The sequence below is a fragment of the Nilaparvata lugens genome, chromosome 7 (assembly GCF_014356525.2).
Source record: "Nilaparvata lugens isolate BPH chromosome 7, ASM1435652v1, whole genome shotgun sequence".
Lineage (NCBI taxonomy): Eukaryota > Metazoa > Arthropoda > Insecta > Hemiptera > Delphacidae > Nilaparvata > Nilaparvata lugens.
In genome coordinates, this window is record NC_052510.1 from 18,447,437 (window position 1) to 18,467,161 (window position 19,725).

Sequence of the window (19,725 nt, forward strand, 5' to 3'; positions counted from 1 at the left end):
TTTTTCCAGCGTTTTTTTTGCTTTTTCTCAGATTTATCGAGAACAAATTAACAGAAATTGTTCAAATTCAGTACAGAAGCTAAGCTAGGGTGTAATAATGTTGTGTTAGAAGGAATTTGAAATAACGCCAAAGATCCGCCCAAAATTAGCGTTTTTTTGCGTTTTTTCAGTTCTTTCATCAAGCAATAGACAGAAAATGTTCAAATTTGGTACAGAGGTTTAGCTAGGGTCTAAAAATTATGTGATGAGGTGACTTTAATATTTCATCAAAGATACGCCCAAAATCAGCGTTTTTCCAACGTTTTTTCTAAGCTTTTCAGCGTTTTCAAGTACTTTGACTTTCTGATGGAATGAAGCATGCTCAAATTAAAAATGCAGGCTAGCGAAGCGAGCCCGCTGATCTCATTTTTGGACGGAGCCCCCTGGTGAGATGGATATGGCGAGCGAAGCGAGCCTTACGGCTAGTATATATATATATATATCTGTAACACAAATCTTTCTGATGTCAGTAGAAACTCAATAACCTTGACTGAATGGGAAAGGAGTCGGTCAAATTGAACGAAAAATAGAGAGTAATGGAGGTACTCAGGTACCGAATAACAAACATAAAGTTCTATTTATTGAGATCACATCATAATACTTGGATCATGAGAGCATATAAGTGATAATGAGAACATACTGTAATATCCATATACTACAATATACTTACAAAAATCTCATTCGACATCATTCTTTTTTGTAATCATCACAAGTTTCAGGCCTATTTCTCAATTAAACTCTACTCTCTACAAAAATCCTTCCGCGTTTTCCGTATTTTTGAGATAGCAGGGTTCCACTGTTTTGTATTCAGAGAGGCTCTTGTCTATCGAATCCAGAATTTTCGAATGTACTGAGTATTCCAGCAATAAGGATCATCAACTTGCACCGATTAAAATCAGGACGAAGAGTTGTTTTGGCCGAAAGTTGGTGACATTTTCGTCGAAAACAAGTCCGGGACTTGAGGCCCAGTAGCGATAGCACCTGGCAGCGGAAGAGGAAGTAGAGCCGAGCTTCGAGAGTTGGCTGAGAAACCTTTGTGAGACTAAGGCTTCCGGTGGAGGTGGCGGCGAAGGAAGCGAGTTCATAGTTCGACCCTACATCTATAAATCCCTCCATGTCACGTCAGTCCATATCACACACTGGAGAACTACAATCATTCGTCTAATGACCTCGGAATGACGCCGCGCCGAATCATTCATCAAAACTATTCATTCATTGATGATTTATTCATTCATTTAGTTCCGAGCTCTACTACGTCATTTGCAGCGAGTGCCTTTCAAGCAGGACTCTCACGAGTTGGTTATGAATTGCAATGGAAATCAATCATTCATTAAGAGCTAGCTACTCTATCATCCGTTATCTAGTTATCTTTGAGGCTTCGAGCCAATCAACATACTGAACTTAGTATCTCAGCTGTTCCTCATCTTCCTTGCACATTTCCCTTTTCTCCCTCTTTTATCTTTCTAATCTTCTTTTCCTCTTTCCGCTATTTCTAATCATCTTCTTCCACTTCTATTCTTCGTTTTCTCCGTTTCAAGTCTTCCGTGACATTCAAAATTGAAGCTGTTTAATCATTCGATAATTTATGTTATTCTTTATCTATACAGTATGATCTTTATATTTAGATATCTTGTCTTCTTTTTTATTCATTTTTTCCCAGTTTCTCTCATCACCTTTATTCTCTGTGCTAATATGATTTCAATCCTCTTTCCTACACCTGTTTCTTCTACTGGTATAAACTGTACTCGTATTTTCTTCTTAGATTAGTTTTTAATCCCTTGGCTTTCATTTAAAGCTCTCTCACTTTTCCTCAAATCCGTTTTATGTATCTTCTTTGGACCATTAGAATGAATTCCATGTGATTCGACCAAGATACATTCTCTATCTCATTTCGGGTTCGATAACGATTCTTGCTTTCAAATATTAATATCCTCTTCTGATATGAAATTTGTTCTCTTCTCTTATTATTTACTCTCTTCTCTTCATTTCCCTTCCACATTCATTTCTCTCTCCGTCCTTCTTCATTTTTCTCTTGTCCCGTTGATCTCTTTTGTGTTTTGTTCCTCACATTTTCTCATCATGTTATACATTCCTTCTCTCTTTTCTCTATCTCCCTTTCATACTCCACACATAGTTGCTAGTCATACTTATTTTATCCCCGGCCTTTCTCTTCATCCTCTTATTTCTGACTCTTTCTCTCTGTCATTTCAATCCTCTCCCCCATATCAAAGTACTATAAGATTTTACGAACTGCATAAGATTTATGAACTCATTTGATCATCATGCTAGATAGGCTACACACTGAGATCGTCTCGGCCAATCAACTACGATATCAACTGCAATGAGATGAAGACCGCATCTGTTGTCAGAAAAAACAATCGATGTGACTGCTTTGTATAACGGTTCATGGTGCAAGTGCAGCTCTTTCTTATCCATCTTTTTCCTTCTCCTTTTCTCCTCTTCTTCCACATATATTTGTCTTCTTCTTCGTCTCAACCGCAGAAGCTCAAGCGCTATAAAAACAGGTTGACCTTTGCATTTGCAATTCGGTATCTGATTGGAAAGAATCGTAACATTGCCAATCATTAGAGTCTGAGAAGTGTTCTAAAGCTGTTATTGAACTGATCACTCTTGAATCTTCAATCCACAATATTGAACCCTTTTCTGCTGATAATATAGTAATGTATCAGTCTATATCTAATGGTGAAGGAAGTAATTTTGTATCGTTGAAGTTTTATGACTGATTCGACATTCCTGGTCTAGTGAATGCACGGAATCAATTATCAGTGAATTTTCTAAATACCTCATCTTTGGAAGTACTTTGAAGCACTAGTTGTGATGATTGCATAAAGGAAGCAGATTCCTTGCTAAATGAGCTGTTACTCTTCAAATACTTGAAGTCTTAATGTTTGAAAATCATTGAAATTGTACAATCAAAAAATTAGTTCTCTCTATTACGTTGGTAATCCATTTCAAAAAGGTAAGTCTACATAGCCTAATCAAAATATTGTTCTTTTATGCCTGCTCATTTCAACATGAATATGATCAAGAACGGGCAGCAGTTGGCTGAATAAGGTAGAGCAAATAGGTTGAATAGTTTAGTCTCACAATAATAAATTGTTCTTGAATTAGCTGATGACGATGTGCTCACGATTGAGTTTATACATTTTTTCCTTCAAAGTTTACATGAGAAAGTGATTAATTAACCTGAGAAATGAATGGAATGTCACAAATAAAAAGTATAGTCGCAAATTGATGGAAAAGCTTTATTGTAAATGGAAGAGAAATCCTTCTCATTATTAGAAAATTAGTGTTGTGTGCTTTAACATACAAAATTTTGAATTCACAGTATACAGGTGCATTCACGTGAAAAAAATTAAAATAAATTCACAATACCAACTAACATAATTATTGAGGATTCACCAGAATTTGAATAACAATAATGGTAAGATATTATTTCCATAAAACACTTATCCATAAAATGATTATTTAAAAAAAAATCATTTTGAATGAATCGACAACTCATTTCCTGAATGACTGAAGGTCACTCAAACCTTAACAAAAATCAAAACAAAACTCATCCTTCTCTGAAATAATGAACCAACGATACTTGATTCTTGAAAATATGCAAGCGTTGAAGCTTTTACCCTTATTTAATTTCTAAAGTTTAATGGAATAGTTAATGACTTGGCCATAACAATGAATGAATGTTTCTTGATTGGATAAGAGATGAATTCCAATAAGATTTTGCCTCCATCCAATCTTCCAGTCAAGATTGATGAAATTGTCAATGAATATTTACAGTAAAACTTAATCTGGTTTCAGGTTTGGGTTTGGCTCTTTAATCGTTTCAAATGTAATTTCGATAGCTTGTATGTTAGGAATCATTACTTTGAAAGGAAATGAAAATATTTCTATTACCACAGTAATTTTATATTGGAAATATACAATACAACGAATAAAGAACACAAAAATTGTAAATTATAATTCTGATACAATAGTGTTTCCAGTTCATTTATTACCGGAAAAATATACTCATGTTCATTGAAAAAAGTTCGAAACTACATAGTAGCTGCCACACTATCACAAACAATAGGAGTACTGAACTATTGTCATAAATTTATCAAATTAGGACACAATAGTGTTATAATCATAATTTTTCACTTCCCAACACTTGATAACATACCAAGCACCAAGCAATCAACTAAGAAGGAAGTCCGGAAGCTACTATTACAAACAATTGAAATTTAACAGTTTTCTAACTAGTTATCACAAACTTTATAGCTTAGTATCACAGATATCAGCACATGTGAGATAACAGAATATGAGTGTACTCGAAATATGGAGAGTGTTATAGATTTTATGATAATATAAACATAGATGGAAGATACTTTATACAATATATTTCTAAAGCAGATCATTGAAATTAACAAAGCAGTATTGTATTGTAGAAGTTCAATAAATTATACTACAAATGAGCTACCAATCTTCTCACTGCTCTGCTTTATGGTAGAAGTGAAAAACCTTGTAAAAGCCTCATTCTAAATAGAGAATATTATTCACTGTCAAGAAATGAACGAATTCTGAATAAAGTCATAGAATCGTTACGAAGAACTCCCGAAGTTATTCGAGAGGTTTTAACAAAGTAAGTTTTTTAAAGCAAGTAATACAAAGGAAATTGTAGACTAGCTAGACTTGTCATCTCATAAGTTAAATTTTAGATAGCAGTGAGTGATAAAATTTTGAACAAACAACAGACTATTATATCTTCTTAAAAGAATTCCAGTAACACAGATTAGTAATTAGAATTCCTAATTCCACTGATGTTATTCGGTTGAAACCAAATACAGTTAATAAATCACGCATATGATTCAACCAATAAGACTTGAATGTTTATAGTACAATGTTGGCCAATAGCTTCAAAATTCTACAATCTTGGTATGTTCAAAACGTCTTACAGAAAATAGCAAACTAGAAAATATAAATTATATGCTATTTTCATGAAATATTAATTTTTCCGACGATATTGTAGATAACGACGTCAATCCTACTGTGAGTTTTCTTGATTCACTCAGTTCATTAAGCTCCTGCAGCAACGGAGAAAGTTAGTTTATCATAAAGATTTACAGTAAAATACACGTCATAATCAACGATAGAATAGGCTACACATGTTTCATTGTAGAATGGTTGTCAAAGTTGTGTATCAATTTTCCCTTCTAGCTACATAATATGCTGTTATTATATGCGTGTTACTCTTCAGTGAAATGAAGGAAGCCCTCAACATTGTAGCTGATGACAATGTCCTGTAGCCAGTGAGGCAAGTATAAGGTAGGAATTTCCAAAGATGCAAGCGCTGCATCAAAGTTTCGCATCAGACATGAAGCATTTTCTTGGATTGCTCCACTAACGTGGTGAACTGTATCCGATTGTCCAAGTCGTAAGGATTGTTTGGCTTCTCGAGAGGTGGTCTATCGTGCAATGGTGTTTCTCCCATTAGATAGTTCAGAGACAAGTTTTGTTCCTTGATTTTCGACAGGATGAGGATTTCCAGGGTGAAAAGGTGTTTGTCGTCAGCTTCCGGTATGTGTTCGCGCATGAATCGGGCTAATCTGAAAATGAGCAAAACATATAAAATGAAAACGATATTGAAAAAATATGAAATATTGTAGTGATATGTGATAGGTGATATTGTGGTGAGAGTGAATGAATAACATTGACAATCGACTTTATAAGATAGAGAATGGAAGGTTTTTCCAATGGGTGTATTATTATAGGGCAGCAGTACCGTTAAATGTATTACATGTAGGCTATATCTCTGGTACTATTCTGATAATTTATACGAAGCTACTTGTATATTCCTCTTTATTCATTGCAAAATACAGACAAAATAATAAGTACGAGAATAAGCATTACCATGAGTTCCTATAAGGATAATCAACACATAAGAAAGAGAAGAAGAAATTAGTACAGGAATATGTATAATGCTTGACAAGATCTAACAATTCATTATTAAATTATTATTCTCTTTTGTACAAATTCAGAAAAATACGAGCATGGAAATCACTACATATGTTACTCATGAACAATTGAACATCCAAGATATTTATGAGAAACACTTAAGATATTGCAATAGTTACAAAAAAGTTCTAGGCGAGTTAATTGAAAGGGTTTGAAAGCTTTTCAATTAAAAGAGTTGAATAGAGTTTTCTACATGTAATGAATGTAAGTAATGAATAGAAACAATAATTAGCCTATTAAAGAGCTGAATTAAATTCCAAATAGTTCCGCACAAAAAATAGTATGCGCAGATAAAACAAGTGGAACATGATTTATTTGCTTGCTATGTTTACTCTTTTTATTATTCTATTCCTCTACTCCTTGATAATCTCAACTACTAACGATGATTATCAGTAGTAATCATTGGACATTGAACACATCCATGGCTATGTTACGTTCAAATAGGTGATATAAAAGTGAAAGATTCTACAAAATTATTGAATGAATGAATGGATATTGGTCCACTTTTTGTCAATCCACCTATCAAAATTTCGTTGAATAATCATTATTTTCAGACGTATGATTCAAAAAGTACGAAATCAAATATTATTCAACCATTTTTTTCATCTATTGTATAACACAGTAGCAACATAGCTATTTTTACCTCTCAAATAGTTTTAACACATATTTATTCGTATTATCAATTTATTTGACCAATAAAAATTCTAATTGTAGAAGAATTATGTATTCCATTTGTTGAGTGTCTTCGAGGTCAGGGAGATAAGCAGTTATGAGTTTACGACTGAACAAATATTTATTGTGTAATATTTATGTGAACCGTTCAAATGTAATTCCATGTGGGCTACAGGTTCACTCAAAAGTCGCAACCCATCATCGAAATTCGATTATAGTTTATGGGTAGTAAATTTCGAGCCACTACTCTGTACCATAGAATGAAAAATCTAGTATAGAAGTAGTTTTTTCTGTCTGTACCCTCTGGCCACAAGTAATCCCCCTTGAACAGGAATTTCAAACAGGTGTTTCAAAAAACACCACAGTTTCTTATCTAATTTGAGCGTTTGATATTGTGTTACACTTATATATCATAACATGAAACATAAAACGATGTACTTGAATAGTTTTATGGGTAATTCAGTTCTCAAAGCGGTGATAATCAAAAGAAGTTTCATCAATCATGACTGATAAGAGTCCATAATAGAAAAGTCGATATAACAAATTGATAAGATCCTATGATTATCAACTCACTTTTCAATTTGAGTGACTTGATATTATACATCATAACATGACACATTATCATTCTGTAGGTAGTTTTCAAGGCGTTGATAATTAAAGGAAGTTTCATCAATCACGTGTCTGATAAGAAGCAATGATTCTTCCTATCGGTCATAGCAAACTAATAGCTTCTAATTTAACACGAGTTTTATCAATAACTCATATTAAGCATAGATTGTTTTAGAACAGAAAGCAGCTCACTTCAAAAGATACTCGACATTATGTCCACTGGCACCCCTGCAGTCAACAATCTGATTGGCAATATCAGCTATTGCGGCATCGCCGAGCCACAGGTTGTTCTCGGGCGTGGCCACGTAGATAAGCACGGGGAACGAGGCAGTCCGGTCGTGTCTCGGGTGAAAATTGCCGATTATCGTCTTGTAGCCTCCCAGCACACACTCCCGAGTCTCCAGGTAACGCAGGGCAGATTCTCCTACCAGGCGAAAGGCTCTTCCCCAAACTACATCCTACAACAAAAACACTCACAATTATGAAAAATCCCTTTCTATTATGAGATCCACTATATACTCGTAAAGTCAGCATCTGAATAACATTGGTGTTGCTATCCTTGTCTGTCATAAAACAAAACAGATAGTTCTATCCTTTTCTAGCAAGAAGATTTTTTGTTTTTTCACATTGTTCTACATTCCTGCAATGATAGGAAATCTGGCAGAAGTATCTATATTGTATTGTATTGTCTGTAATAATGCAATAATCTCACATGGAAATTCTATATCCATAAAGCATGAAATGAGTAACATTGAATGGTATGATCTATCAGAAGAGAAAAGTGTTTTCTCCATTGATAAATTTTTCCAGCTTTATGTAAGAAATGGATTATATTATTCTTCTTATGATTCATCGGCTCATCCAGTAATATTCAAGTTCTTCATTATTTATTTTTCTTTATAAACTCTATATGAGCGGCTCTCTAAATAAAATTCTATGATGGTTTTACAGTTGTAGAATCAGTCATTTTTCAAACTTGGGAAGCCGATGTATAGAAATTTCATCTATTAATTCAATAAATAACTCATGCCTGGTTTCATGAAGCTCAGTCAAGATATGTCTTTAGCCCGAATATGATCAAAGCAGTTACGGAACTAGTGCACTACAACATAATAAGATTCCTATGGCATTACCGTAGTTAATGAAGTATGAAGTACCGTAGTTAACAATATATTGATAGTTGCAGTGCACACTTGTAATGCGAACCAATGAAAGGCACATGAACGATTCCAGAAGCTGAATGCTCGGCAATGAATAAAATGAACTAATCACAATGATTCTAGTTTAACGTTGCTCGGAAATCGAAGCTTGCTAGGCCAAGAGCGTACATCTTCCTCCGATTTCCAAGAATATTGAATGCAAGGATTTGTTGTGGAGATCAAGAAAAGTGGCATACGTATCTCTGTCTCTGTACAATAATTTATTTAAATAAAATATTAAATAAGAGTTTTTATATAAGTATTGAATTTAAATAAAATATACTCACTCTGCTGTCCTCAATGATTGTAGCTACTCTTCCCGGCTGAAAAAACAAAAACATTTTCCTTCATTAATTAAACAGGGTTGAAATAGTAGTTCACACTATGGAGAGGTACATAATTATTATAACAAGTGAGAAAAGGTAGTAAAAATCCATCCATTTGAAATGAATGAACAACTAGAAAAATGTGATGATTCAACAGTTATTTCATGGTTAGTCTTCGAAAGTGCGTTGGAAATATTCGAACACAACTGAAGAATAGGCCTATTGTCATAATATAGGCCTACCTATATTTCTATGTTTCATGAAGCCTTTCAATCATCTATATAATAAGAGAGAGTAGGGTTGTGTTTGTTCGTGTGTTCGCATCAAAACATGTCAACTTGTGGATTGCATACCGGAAAAACGGAAATGATTTAGATCTCCAAATTTCGCATATAGATTCTAAAAATATCAATCTCTTGCACCTCGAAGCCCAAATTTCAATTTTCCTTCTAGATTTTTCAGAATTAATGTTTAAATTTCATTGATGGTACATACGATTTCATAAAAAATAACCAAATCATATGATCGAAATAGAACTGGCTTAAACACGTATACAAGTGTAAAGGATAGGAAAATTATGTTTGACGCATCATCACATCTGAACTACTGGACTGATTTACTTGAAATGTTGCATATAAATTCTTAATCAACCGAGGATTCTTATAGGCCTATTTTAAATTCTTCTAGATTTTATTACGTCAAGTTTTAAAATAGACCCTTGCGAAGCACGGGTTACCTGCTAGTTCACTAATAAATGGACCGATCTGTTTTTTTTTTATTACGAAACATAATTATTACAGTACTATATTCATCTATCTTGATAAAATTATTTACCATAGGAGTATAACTTTATTATTGATAATTCTGCTTCGGCTTGTGAATATGACAATCATCAGTTCCCAAATTATCCTGCCTTGAGACAATTTCTCATGTGGAGTAAAAAACTCCGAGGTCTTGGAAATTATAATTGTAAAATTATTTCGCCGAAACTTGGATTCGGCTCATTCTATGATCAAACCTCATGAAGTTTGTTCAATAGAATAATAGTCTATATTATGGTTAGTTGATAGTACGGTACCGTGCATAGAAGCCGGTAGTCGCTTATTTTGTTTGACCTTATTGTTAAATTACAAGTCGTTCTCAACAGGTTTCAACTAGAACAGTCAGTTAATTGACTTCAACTAGTTTCCCCCAACTATATATAAAAGTCAACAACATCACTAGAGTACAGTACCAAATTTGTCCTACATTGTCTACTAAAAGTCAAGATAAATATTATCTTATAGTTCGAATAAGTTAAGCGAAACATTATTGAATTTGTCATTTTAAATCCTATCATCTAGAACCAACTACTGCAATTGTTTCCGATTTCAATTATCCACTAGTATGAATAACAATGATGAGGAATTAATAGACTTCAAATCTGAATCTCAGTATTCTGAATCTTGAGTAATTATTTGATGTAACTCAGACAACCTGCATCTCTGATTGAGCAGGAGCTTCTTTATCTGGAGCACATTAATTAAAACACATTTTATTCACGAGAAAATATTCATAATTAACATAAAAACAAACAAGTCAATACTAATAGAGTTGAAGCTTTTGTCAACTGAACAGTCAAGATAAGCTGGTGTTCAATGTAATAGGAGTAAGATCAGAAAATAATTATATAATTCGTTTGTATTATCAATTCAATTACATTCAAGATTTGAACTCATCAAATAGAGCCCCAAACAATAATTATCATTGACCTTATAAAATACATTATTCAAGTATTCAGTAGTTATATTACTTAAAATCATTGTCTAATTTCATTGTTATTTATAGTATTCCCTAATGAATCATTGTCCAGACTTCGACAACTTTCCACGAAATTTCTTAAATTTGATAACCCTTTGCTTTGAACTCGGTTTAGAATATTTAGACAATTCAACACCTTGAACACCGGTACTTGAGAGTGGACTGCAAGAGTTAATTTCCAAGTCTCACTATTTGGGTTCTCACATCATGAGTGAATAGGGTAATAAATTAATTAATTCTATTAGAGTGTGATAGCATTGGTAGGCTAATGCGTACTGAGAATTAATTTATTTATGAGTGCTTGATAGGCTGTATGAGTGCTTAAGTTCGGAGTGACTGATCCCAAGTGAAAACTAATCAACAATCAATAATAAGCAACAGTTTTCATGAAAATGCACAACTCTATTGCGAAAGATGTAACAATGTTTTTTTCTACTCTTCCTTCACAAACAAAAGGCAACACCTTTGCCTGTATTTTCCACCTAATTATTCTCTATGTTCTATTTATGTGAAAAACACAGTGTTTTCCAGCAAAGCACTTTGTAGTCTACTCGTAAAAAATATTTAAAGCAAGCTTTTATTTTCATTTGCGAAAACAGTTTCTAAATATAGATGATTTAGAGCTACATTCATAGTTCCAACCTACATTTTGATGACAATTTTCCGAAGTTTTGACAGACAAAGTTGCCACAGCTGGACATTTAGGTGAATGCCGTTAAATGCATAGAACAAATCTAGATTTGTGAGTACCTACTTTCAGTAGATATCTGAGATTCTGGTATTATTTATAGACTCAAACAAATAGTGGAGTACAATCCAAATAACTTGAGTACAATAGTAAAATGAGTGGAATGTTGCGACTATGCATTAAATTCTGCAATAAATTGTGATCCTAAAAGTCAAAGATTGGAAAAGGAAATGAATTAGATGCAATATTGCATATTGGCCTACTCTATGATTGAACGCAACATTGCGACGGGAGTTTATTTTTACTTCGTTTACTTCTAGATGAAATTTTGTACTCTCGAATCTTAAAAGTAGAAACAACTAAACGATAAAATAGTTATAAATTTGTTATGAGAGAAAAAAAAGATAATGACAATGACCTTATCAGTATTTCTTTTTTATTTTTAAAGCAGTTTTTGTTGCAGTGTACTCCGTGTAGTAAACGAAAAAACAATGCTCAGGTATCATCAATGGAAACTAATTCTGATGACGCAATTCGAATTATAGTTCTATTTTGTACGATATCTGTTCCACTGATTGGATGATAATTATTATTGACTCAGGCAAATATTTAGGTGACACTCATAACATGAGACGCAAAGCAATTTGAAAAGACGTAGAAAAATAACAAAATACAATGACTATTCAACTATTACTATAACGTACTATCATCATAGATAAACAATAGCGTAAGTATATTTTATACTTATGCTATTGTTTATCTATGCTAGTATGCACTATAATATATTGAGCGAATTTGGAAGTCTGATAAATGATTTGTAATATACATTAGCAAAGCTATATGATTTTTATTTCAGGGATACTATCAAGAAAATACCTTGAAATTTTTAAAATGAAAAATTGCAATTGGTACAAAGATTATTTCAAATATCAGAGGTTTTTATGAATAAAAAAAGAGGTTTTTTCATTAATAAAGAGAAAATTTCATACATTATATGATAATCATCCATTGAAACAAATAATATGTTTTGCTTCATTAATCTCCATTATAAATCACCACAAAGGTATTGAATGGAAGAAAGGCTTTCTGAGGCTTTTAAATATTCATTTTTGAATTATTGGTTTCAGAGTGCTCCAGAGTTTTATTGGAAGTTCACAATTCAGTAGTTATCACTCATTTATCAACTTCACAAAGCATTCGGGTTTTATCAGGGAGATGAACCCAGGTATTATTGAAGGGAACTGAGCCCCGCTACAGATATAGACGTGGGTCCACGTGACTTTCCAATCTAAAGTCAGTAAGTGAAAGTTTTGAACGTGACAAATTCAATCTCCTTTAAGGAATTATAACAATTTTAACCTTCTATCCATTGTAACCTTATCAAAAAGCCCACAGGGCTATGATTATTCATTTTGATTTGCAACCTATTATCTTTATTCCCAAACATTTTCCTTCAATAGTTCGTAATAAATAATTGGATCAATTATACTTTCAAGTAGAAGTTTTTCTTTGCAAAGAGACACAATTGTAATGTACTATTGTTGAAAAAGTGATTCACAACACTTGTTTCTCCTAAAAAGTATTTTATCATTCCAGCTTGGAACACAAAAAATGGATCGAAGTGAATTTTGTAGTTTTGTGATGCTATAAATTTCAATAATTAATCAGGAAAACTATTGTTGAAATAAAATCATTATTGGTTTTTTTTTCATTGTTTACCAATCGAGCAACTCAAATCAATCAATGACGTTGTAAAAAACGAAATTGGAAGTCTTACAACAAGAATGAGGCGGAAGCTTACAGGAAAAAAATTCAAGTCTATTTTCATGCTACACTTTCAGTCAAGGTGAACTATTTCTGCAGCAGCAAAATACTGGCTGAAATAATCAACGCAGTCATGTAACGAAATCGAAATTGAATTCCGATCACATTTAAATCTTCATTTCTTCATCCATTGCTTGATAACGATTGAAGATAGAACAGTTTTTAATTCAATCGACTGCGAATTTAAAATTTCATGAACAGTATATAGGTCTATATCCCCTGAATCGATTATTAAACTTTTATATTGAAACTTGAAACAAATGATGGAGGCGTAGTTATATTATGCTGTTTCAGTATAGCAAAAAGAATATAGCATCAGTTTATGTATATTTTCATGATTTTATTTAGTGATGAACTCAGTATTGTTTAAAGTGCAACTGGAAATTTTCTGAAAAACAATAACTTATATTGATAAATAAATAGGAAACCTATACTGTATGATCTGCGAAGACTCTAAATATCTCTGTGAAATTATTGTGAACTTCAGGAACCCAGAGAAATTTCCATTTGTAATCTCATTATATTTCTAAAATCAGGATTATTTTCTCACAGGAAAGTGTGAAAAACAAATCAATCACAACATCGGGAGTATTCAAAAATAGCGATTTAAGAATATATCATTATTGAAAAATACTAAGTTATTCATAATACAGTTATTTTATAGGTAGCCTAATACTACTTTTCTCATTTTAATGGCCATATTATTCATTGCGTAAATCGATGAAGAAGTGAAAATAATGTTCTGTTTTCATTCATTTCATAAACAAGTAGATAATTTTATAAATTTTATTCCCTGCTTGATAGGCAACTCGAGAAGCGTTCCTTACCTCTGGCCAAGAACCTAAAGGTCTTTCAAAAGTGCGGGTGTGTGATTATTTAGCATTGGAGGAGACTAGTCACCCTTCAGAAATTCATAAAGTATTTCGACCTCTCTATCTTTACATCATTTGGAGAGGAATACCCTATTACCGGGTTCATGACAGTGAAGAGTGCAAAGATGATCAAGAGCCTTGCGAGTAAAGTTATGTGATGTTGGATTGGGTGAATTGTCTGTCAGCAAGGTGATTGCACTCAGAAAAGTGCGAGATCGAAGTTCAATCTACCTGGTATTCCTCTTATTCTATGAAATATAAGATTTGCTTATTAGAAATAATTCCTTAAACCTTCATAAACAATTCAATGTATTTCTCTCTGTGTTCACACCTATATATTTTATTATAGCAATTATTTTCATGTTTTACAAAGTATAAACGTATGTGAACTTGTGATATCTAGTTCAAATTGATATTGTGATATTTATAATTACACATTGGGTTTGTGGCATATGATAAACTTTCTCTATAACCTTAATAAAGTAAAATTTTCGTGTTGGGAAGATGTTAATGATGAGAGAAGAATGAATCTCTCATCAATATCATCAAATGAATTAAAGATCATATAAGTACTGTATGTGAAATCAAGCATTTTTAAGTAGGAATGTTATGAATATCAACATCATATATCATAGTATATTTGTATGGAATGTAATCAATCACAACATAAAATACACCAGATGAAATTTGTTTCAACAAGCTTGATTTTAATTTCTCAGTAAGCAGTATGAATCATTAATTGAAAACAAAAGCCCGTCCTAAACAATGGAGTCTTTTTCTGTAGTAATCTTTGAATTTTCTGAAAAGACAAATCTTTTCGAATCGAATTTGGACCTCAACACCAAAAGCATCCCAAGGATAGGTTGAAAACGCTTGACCTGAAGCTCTATTGTTTGTTATTTTTGAAAGCATTTTGAAACAGACTGTTGCCCTCCCAAAATTTTGGGGATGAGCCAAACGATGCTTTGAGTTTGAGTTCAGTTTACCCGCCTCAACGTCTCCAATACTTCAATGCACTAACAACAAAATTCAAAACCGTAAACTAACCAAATACGCTTTTATCTTCAACTATCTAATATCTACTAACTGTTACTGTTTTCGCACAAGTGTGGAATAGTGTCAGAACTATTTTTATTTCAATCTTGTTTACTAGAGAGAATATACATTATCTTATATTATTTGTAATCAAACTATGAACCTATATTATATTGTCTCTCATATTTTTAATGAAGCGTATAAGTTGAAATTCGAGAATGTTTCAAAGCATTTAGTTTACATTCTCTATGAAATATGCTCCTCAATACCGGTACAGATTTGATAATGAATTATAAGTCCATCCAAAACCTATCAACTTCACAATCCTGACACATTTATTCATAGCAACTGTTCTTTAAAAAATAAGATAGGTTTCTCAAAAAATTGTCATATTCGAGAAAAACAGAATTTATACCCCCATATGAAGTAGAACAAGGCATTTATGAAGTATACTATAGACCTATCATACGAATTCAAAAACCTCCGACACAAAACACATAATTATAAATGAATTGAATGTAAGTTAACCTACAAAAACATAAATAAACAAATTATGTTCACCTATTTTACACTTGTACACAATACAACCCAAACCTCTACTACTTACGAATAGCCTACAATTACTAGATACATAATTGGTGATGAAAAATAGGCTACAGCAAATAGCACATACATGGTTACAATGCAACACGTGTCATCTGCCAGAAAATCAATACAAACAACGACAAAAACAGATGACAATCAACCAAACCAACACGAAAAATGGAATTATTGTATAAGAGTTGTTTGATTTATAAATTTGAGAGACTAACCTTTCCTTCGACACCTCTATGAGTTGTATTTCCTTGCCAGAACTTTCGTGAGTAGCCTTTGACGTGACCGGTGAGGGTTTGATCGAATTCGAAGCCGGGATTCCAGCAGAGCGAACCGTAACCGAAAACCCACAGTGATGTGTTGTCCATTTCGAATGAAAGTTGTAGAAAAATTAAGTGTAAATTTGTAGAAAAAACTGAGTAGGAAGAGCACTTCGCACGGTAGAACTAAACGATGATAGCTGAGCAGGCTACTAAAGACCAAGTGAACGGACGAGTTTGTGTCTTGTGGCAGTCTACTCCGAAATGAGAATAGAAGTATGCCGCTGTGATAAACGAATCGACCAATGGCAGGTAGCGGCGCGAAAAATGGCACTCTCCCATTGGCCGGCGCCGATTTGAATTCGAAGCTGATGCAATCGAGGAATGTTGTTGCTGCAGGGAGCGGAGCGACGCTGTTGCCATGGAGACGAGAAGTTGTTGTGTTATCACCGCTGGTGCTATGCAACGTGGGAGCTTTCTCAACGCCACTGCTGTGCGTGCTATTATCTACCGGCAAACACATTGAACCGTTTTGTCTGATGAGTCGGCCTTGCAGAAAGAGGGATTTACATAGATAGGCCTACACTCGAATGCACATTCCTTCATGTGAGATTTCCATGTAGGGAAGTGGCGTTATAATATTATATCAAGAATCACATTATGTGGAGCTGAAGGTCATCGTGAATATTTTACCATAACAATCATGAACCCATTGATAATAATAATTCTCACCAATCTTCCATTTAAAAAGTTTGTAAGAAATAAACAATGTATCATCTTCCTTCCAAAGAAGAGGATTTCAAGGTGCAAATATTACAGGTTTGACAAAACTACGAGCATATTTTTATTGGAATTTCTTTCATAAAATATATAGGGAATGTTATTAATACAAATAGAAATACAAATCTCAGTACCCTTTTTAAATTATTTTATCACAACATGTTTTGGACATTCATGCCATTACATTTATATTACAATTGGCCCTAAACAGAAAAGAGACAATGTTATTAATGTATAGTGTATAACTTGAGTTGAGAATTAACAAGATTACTATAAATTGACACACTAATTGAAATTAATATGCTGGTATGGATGAGTAGATAAGAAGTACAGGTCATAATCATTAAGGAAACAATAATTGTACTATTATCTAGATCACGAGAGCAATCAAAGGTTTGATAGTTAACGAGGAAAAAGGTAAAACAAGAATAATTGACCGAGAGAAGTGAGGTCTAAGATTCAAGACGACGGTTTGGCGTTTCTCTTAAAGTTTAAATGTTTATATGTTTATATGTTGCGCATTTACGGCGAAACGCGGTAATAGATTTTCATGAGATTTGACAGGTATGTTCCTTTTTTAATTGCGCGTCGACGTACGACGTATATACAAGGTTTTTGGAAATTTTGCATTTTAAGGATAATATAAAAGGAAAAAGGAGCCTCCTTCATACGCCAATATTAGAGTAAGAATCAGACTATAGAATTATTCATCATAAATCAGCTGATAAGTGATTACACAGATGTGTGGAGAAGCCAGTCTATTGCTGTATTTCCATAAGGTCTATAGTTTCAATCAGGTACTTGTGGATGAGAATACTGCGTGAGGTCTACTGTTCACAGAACTATAGTTTTCTCGCGCTAAATTCTGGAAAGCCTTATATGATAACTAGTAGTTCTGTGAACAGTAGACCTCACGCAGTATTCTCATCCACAAGTACCTGAAACTATAGACCTTATGGAAATACAGCAATAGACTGGCTTCTCCACACATCTGTGTAATCACTTGTCAGCTGATTTATGATGAATAATTCTATAGTCTGATTTTTACTCTAATATTGGCGTATGAAGGAGGCTCCTTTTCCCTTTTATATTATCCTTGAAATGCAAAATTTCCAAAAACCTTGTATATACGTCGACGCGCAATTAAAAAAGGAACATACTTGTCAAATTTCATGAAAATCTATTACCGCGTTTCGCCGTAAATGCGCAACATATAAACATACAAACATACAAACATTGAAACATTAAGAGAAATGCCAAACCGTCGACTTGAATCTTAGACCTCACTTCACTCGGTCAATTAAATCTTGTGTAAGCATGATCTGATCAAATAATCTGTATCAATAGAATGAATAACATTTTCAACTGAACGACGTTCCAAACCATATGCACATCCACACTGATACACCAACTATTTAATATAGTTTGGGACGTCGTTCAGTTGAAAATGTTATTCATTCTATTGATAATTTTTTTTTCATCATTGTTATTATATTCTTTAATTTTTATAAGTTTTGGAATTTTGAATTCTCAATTTGTTTTATTTTTACTTTCTTCATAAGTATTTGAAATCTTTGTATTTTTCATTTTTGAATTAGGTGGTATTTTTGTTGTTTGTATTTATTATTGCATAAGTTCGTAGTATTACGAACAAACATATTATATACGTTTGTATCTGTACAATTTTTATTGTTAAGGAGACATATTTGGGGAAACCCGTTGTCTCTATTGTCAATAAATAAATAAATGAACTATTGATTGCAATAACGCATGCAATTAATAACTAAAATAACATAGTATTGTCTCTCAAACTTTCTCTTCTTTGAACTTTGCTATCATGTTGCCAGTATGTCTTGAAGGAGATCAGCTTTTGATGTTAGCATTTCTGTTACACCAACCCCAACAGCCATTAGCCGTTTTCACACCGATATCTCGCCGACACGACATACAGACAGGTTTTACTCTGATTGACAGTATAAGAGGAGGCTGCGGTTTATAACTGCGCGAGGTCTACTGCTCACAGAACTACTAGTAAATAATATCAATTCTTGGAATTCATGAGTTCTTGCGAATTGAATCATTGTTATTTATTGAATAATTCTGCTATAATTTGAAACAATCCAACTGACAATAATAATTATCATGTGCTTTCTAGGTGGTGACAACTGGTTCTATTTAAACAACTTAGTTGTGTTTTAGGTGTCAACCATTGAGGTCTCAACAATTCTCAAATATTGAAGCGTCATTATGAAGCTTCAAGGCTGAAAGATAGTAGGCTAATACTTGTTGATGAATATTCTCTACTTGAAACATATTTTAGATACTATTATTTACTTCAAATCATTCGATTTATTATGTAATTTGACTGCAGCACTTTAGCGCTAGGCTGATGAGCATTTCAATCCAAACCAAATTGATAGAAAAATACTTGAGTACATTTTATCATATTTGAGTATGAATTCACTGTATATTGATTCAAAATATTTTTATTTCAAATTATTTGAATATTTGACTATCTCATTTATTCAATTTCTTATTTCAATTATCATCAATCCACGGTCACACACAATCATGAGAAAGTAATTGAACGAGCGTGAGCGAGTACTCTCTTTTGACTTACTTTTGCCAAAGTTGTTGTTCGTCTGTTTGTATGTTCTACAATAGCTTTAGAGAGAATTGATCAATCAGGATCAAATTTTGAACACGTATTCTTCAAACCTTTTTACAGGTCAAGTTTGTTGGACAACTGATAATATTGAAACTGCGTAAAAGAATTGTTTTGATTTATCATTGATTTAGTCAGCTGGAAAATTCATTGCATGCAGGGGTGGGCGGACCGGGCGGCCGCACAGGGCGGCAGATTTTGGGGGCGGCAAATTTTAAGGAATGGAAAATCTAAAAATACAAATAAATAATCAATTCATAATAATAAATGTGAGTAGTAGAATTATATAAGATGCTTCTACAAACTCGAGCTAATGAAGACTTTTCCAAGATCAACAATGTCCC

At 33.1% G+C, this 19,725-nt stretch overlaps 1 protein-coding gene across 1 annotated transcript; it reads right to left on the reverse strand.

Annotated features, from left to right (window-relative positions):
- Positions 1-3,286: 3,286 nt before the first annotated feature.
- On the reverse strand, positions 3,287-16,398 carry LOC111055524 (glutathione-specific gamma-glutamylcyclotransferase 1). The gene is made up of 4 exons (XM_022342739.2): positions 15,895-16,398; positions 8,825-8,860; positions 7,531-7,796; positions 3,287-5,648 (listed from the first exon to the last, which is right to left on the reverse strand). Exons 1-4 carry the CDS (start codon positions 16,042-16,044, stop codon positions 5,411-5,413), a joined length of 690 nt encoding a protein of 229 aa, XP_022198431.2. The 5' UTR covers positions 16,045-16,398; the 3' UTR covers positions 3,287-5,410.
- Between the last annotated feature and the right edge of the window lie 3,327 nt (positions 16,399-19,725).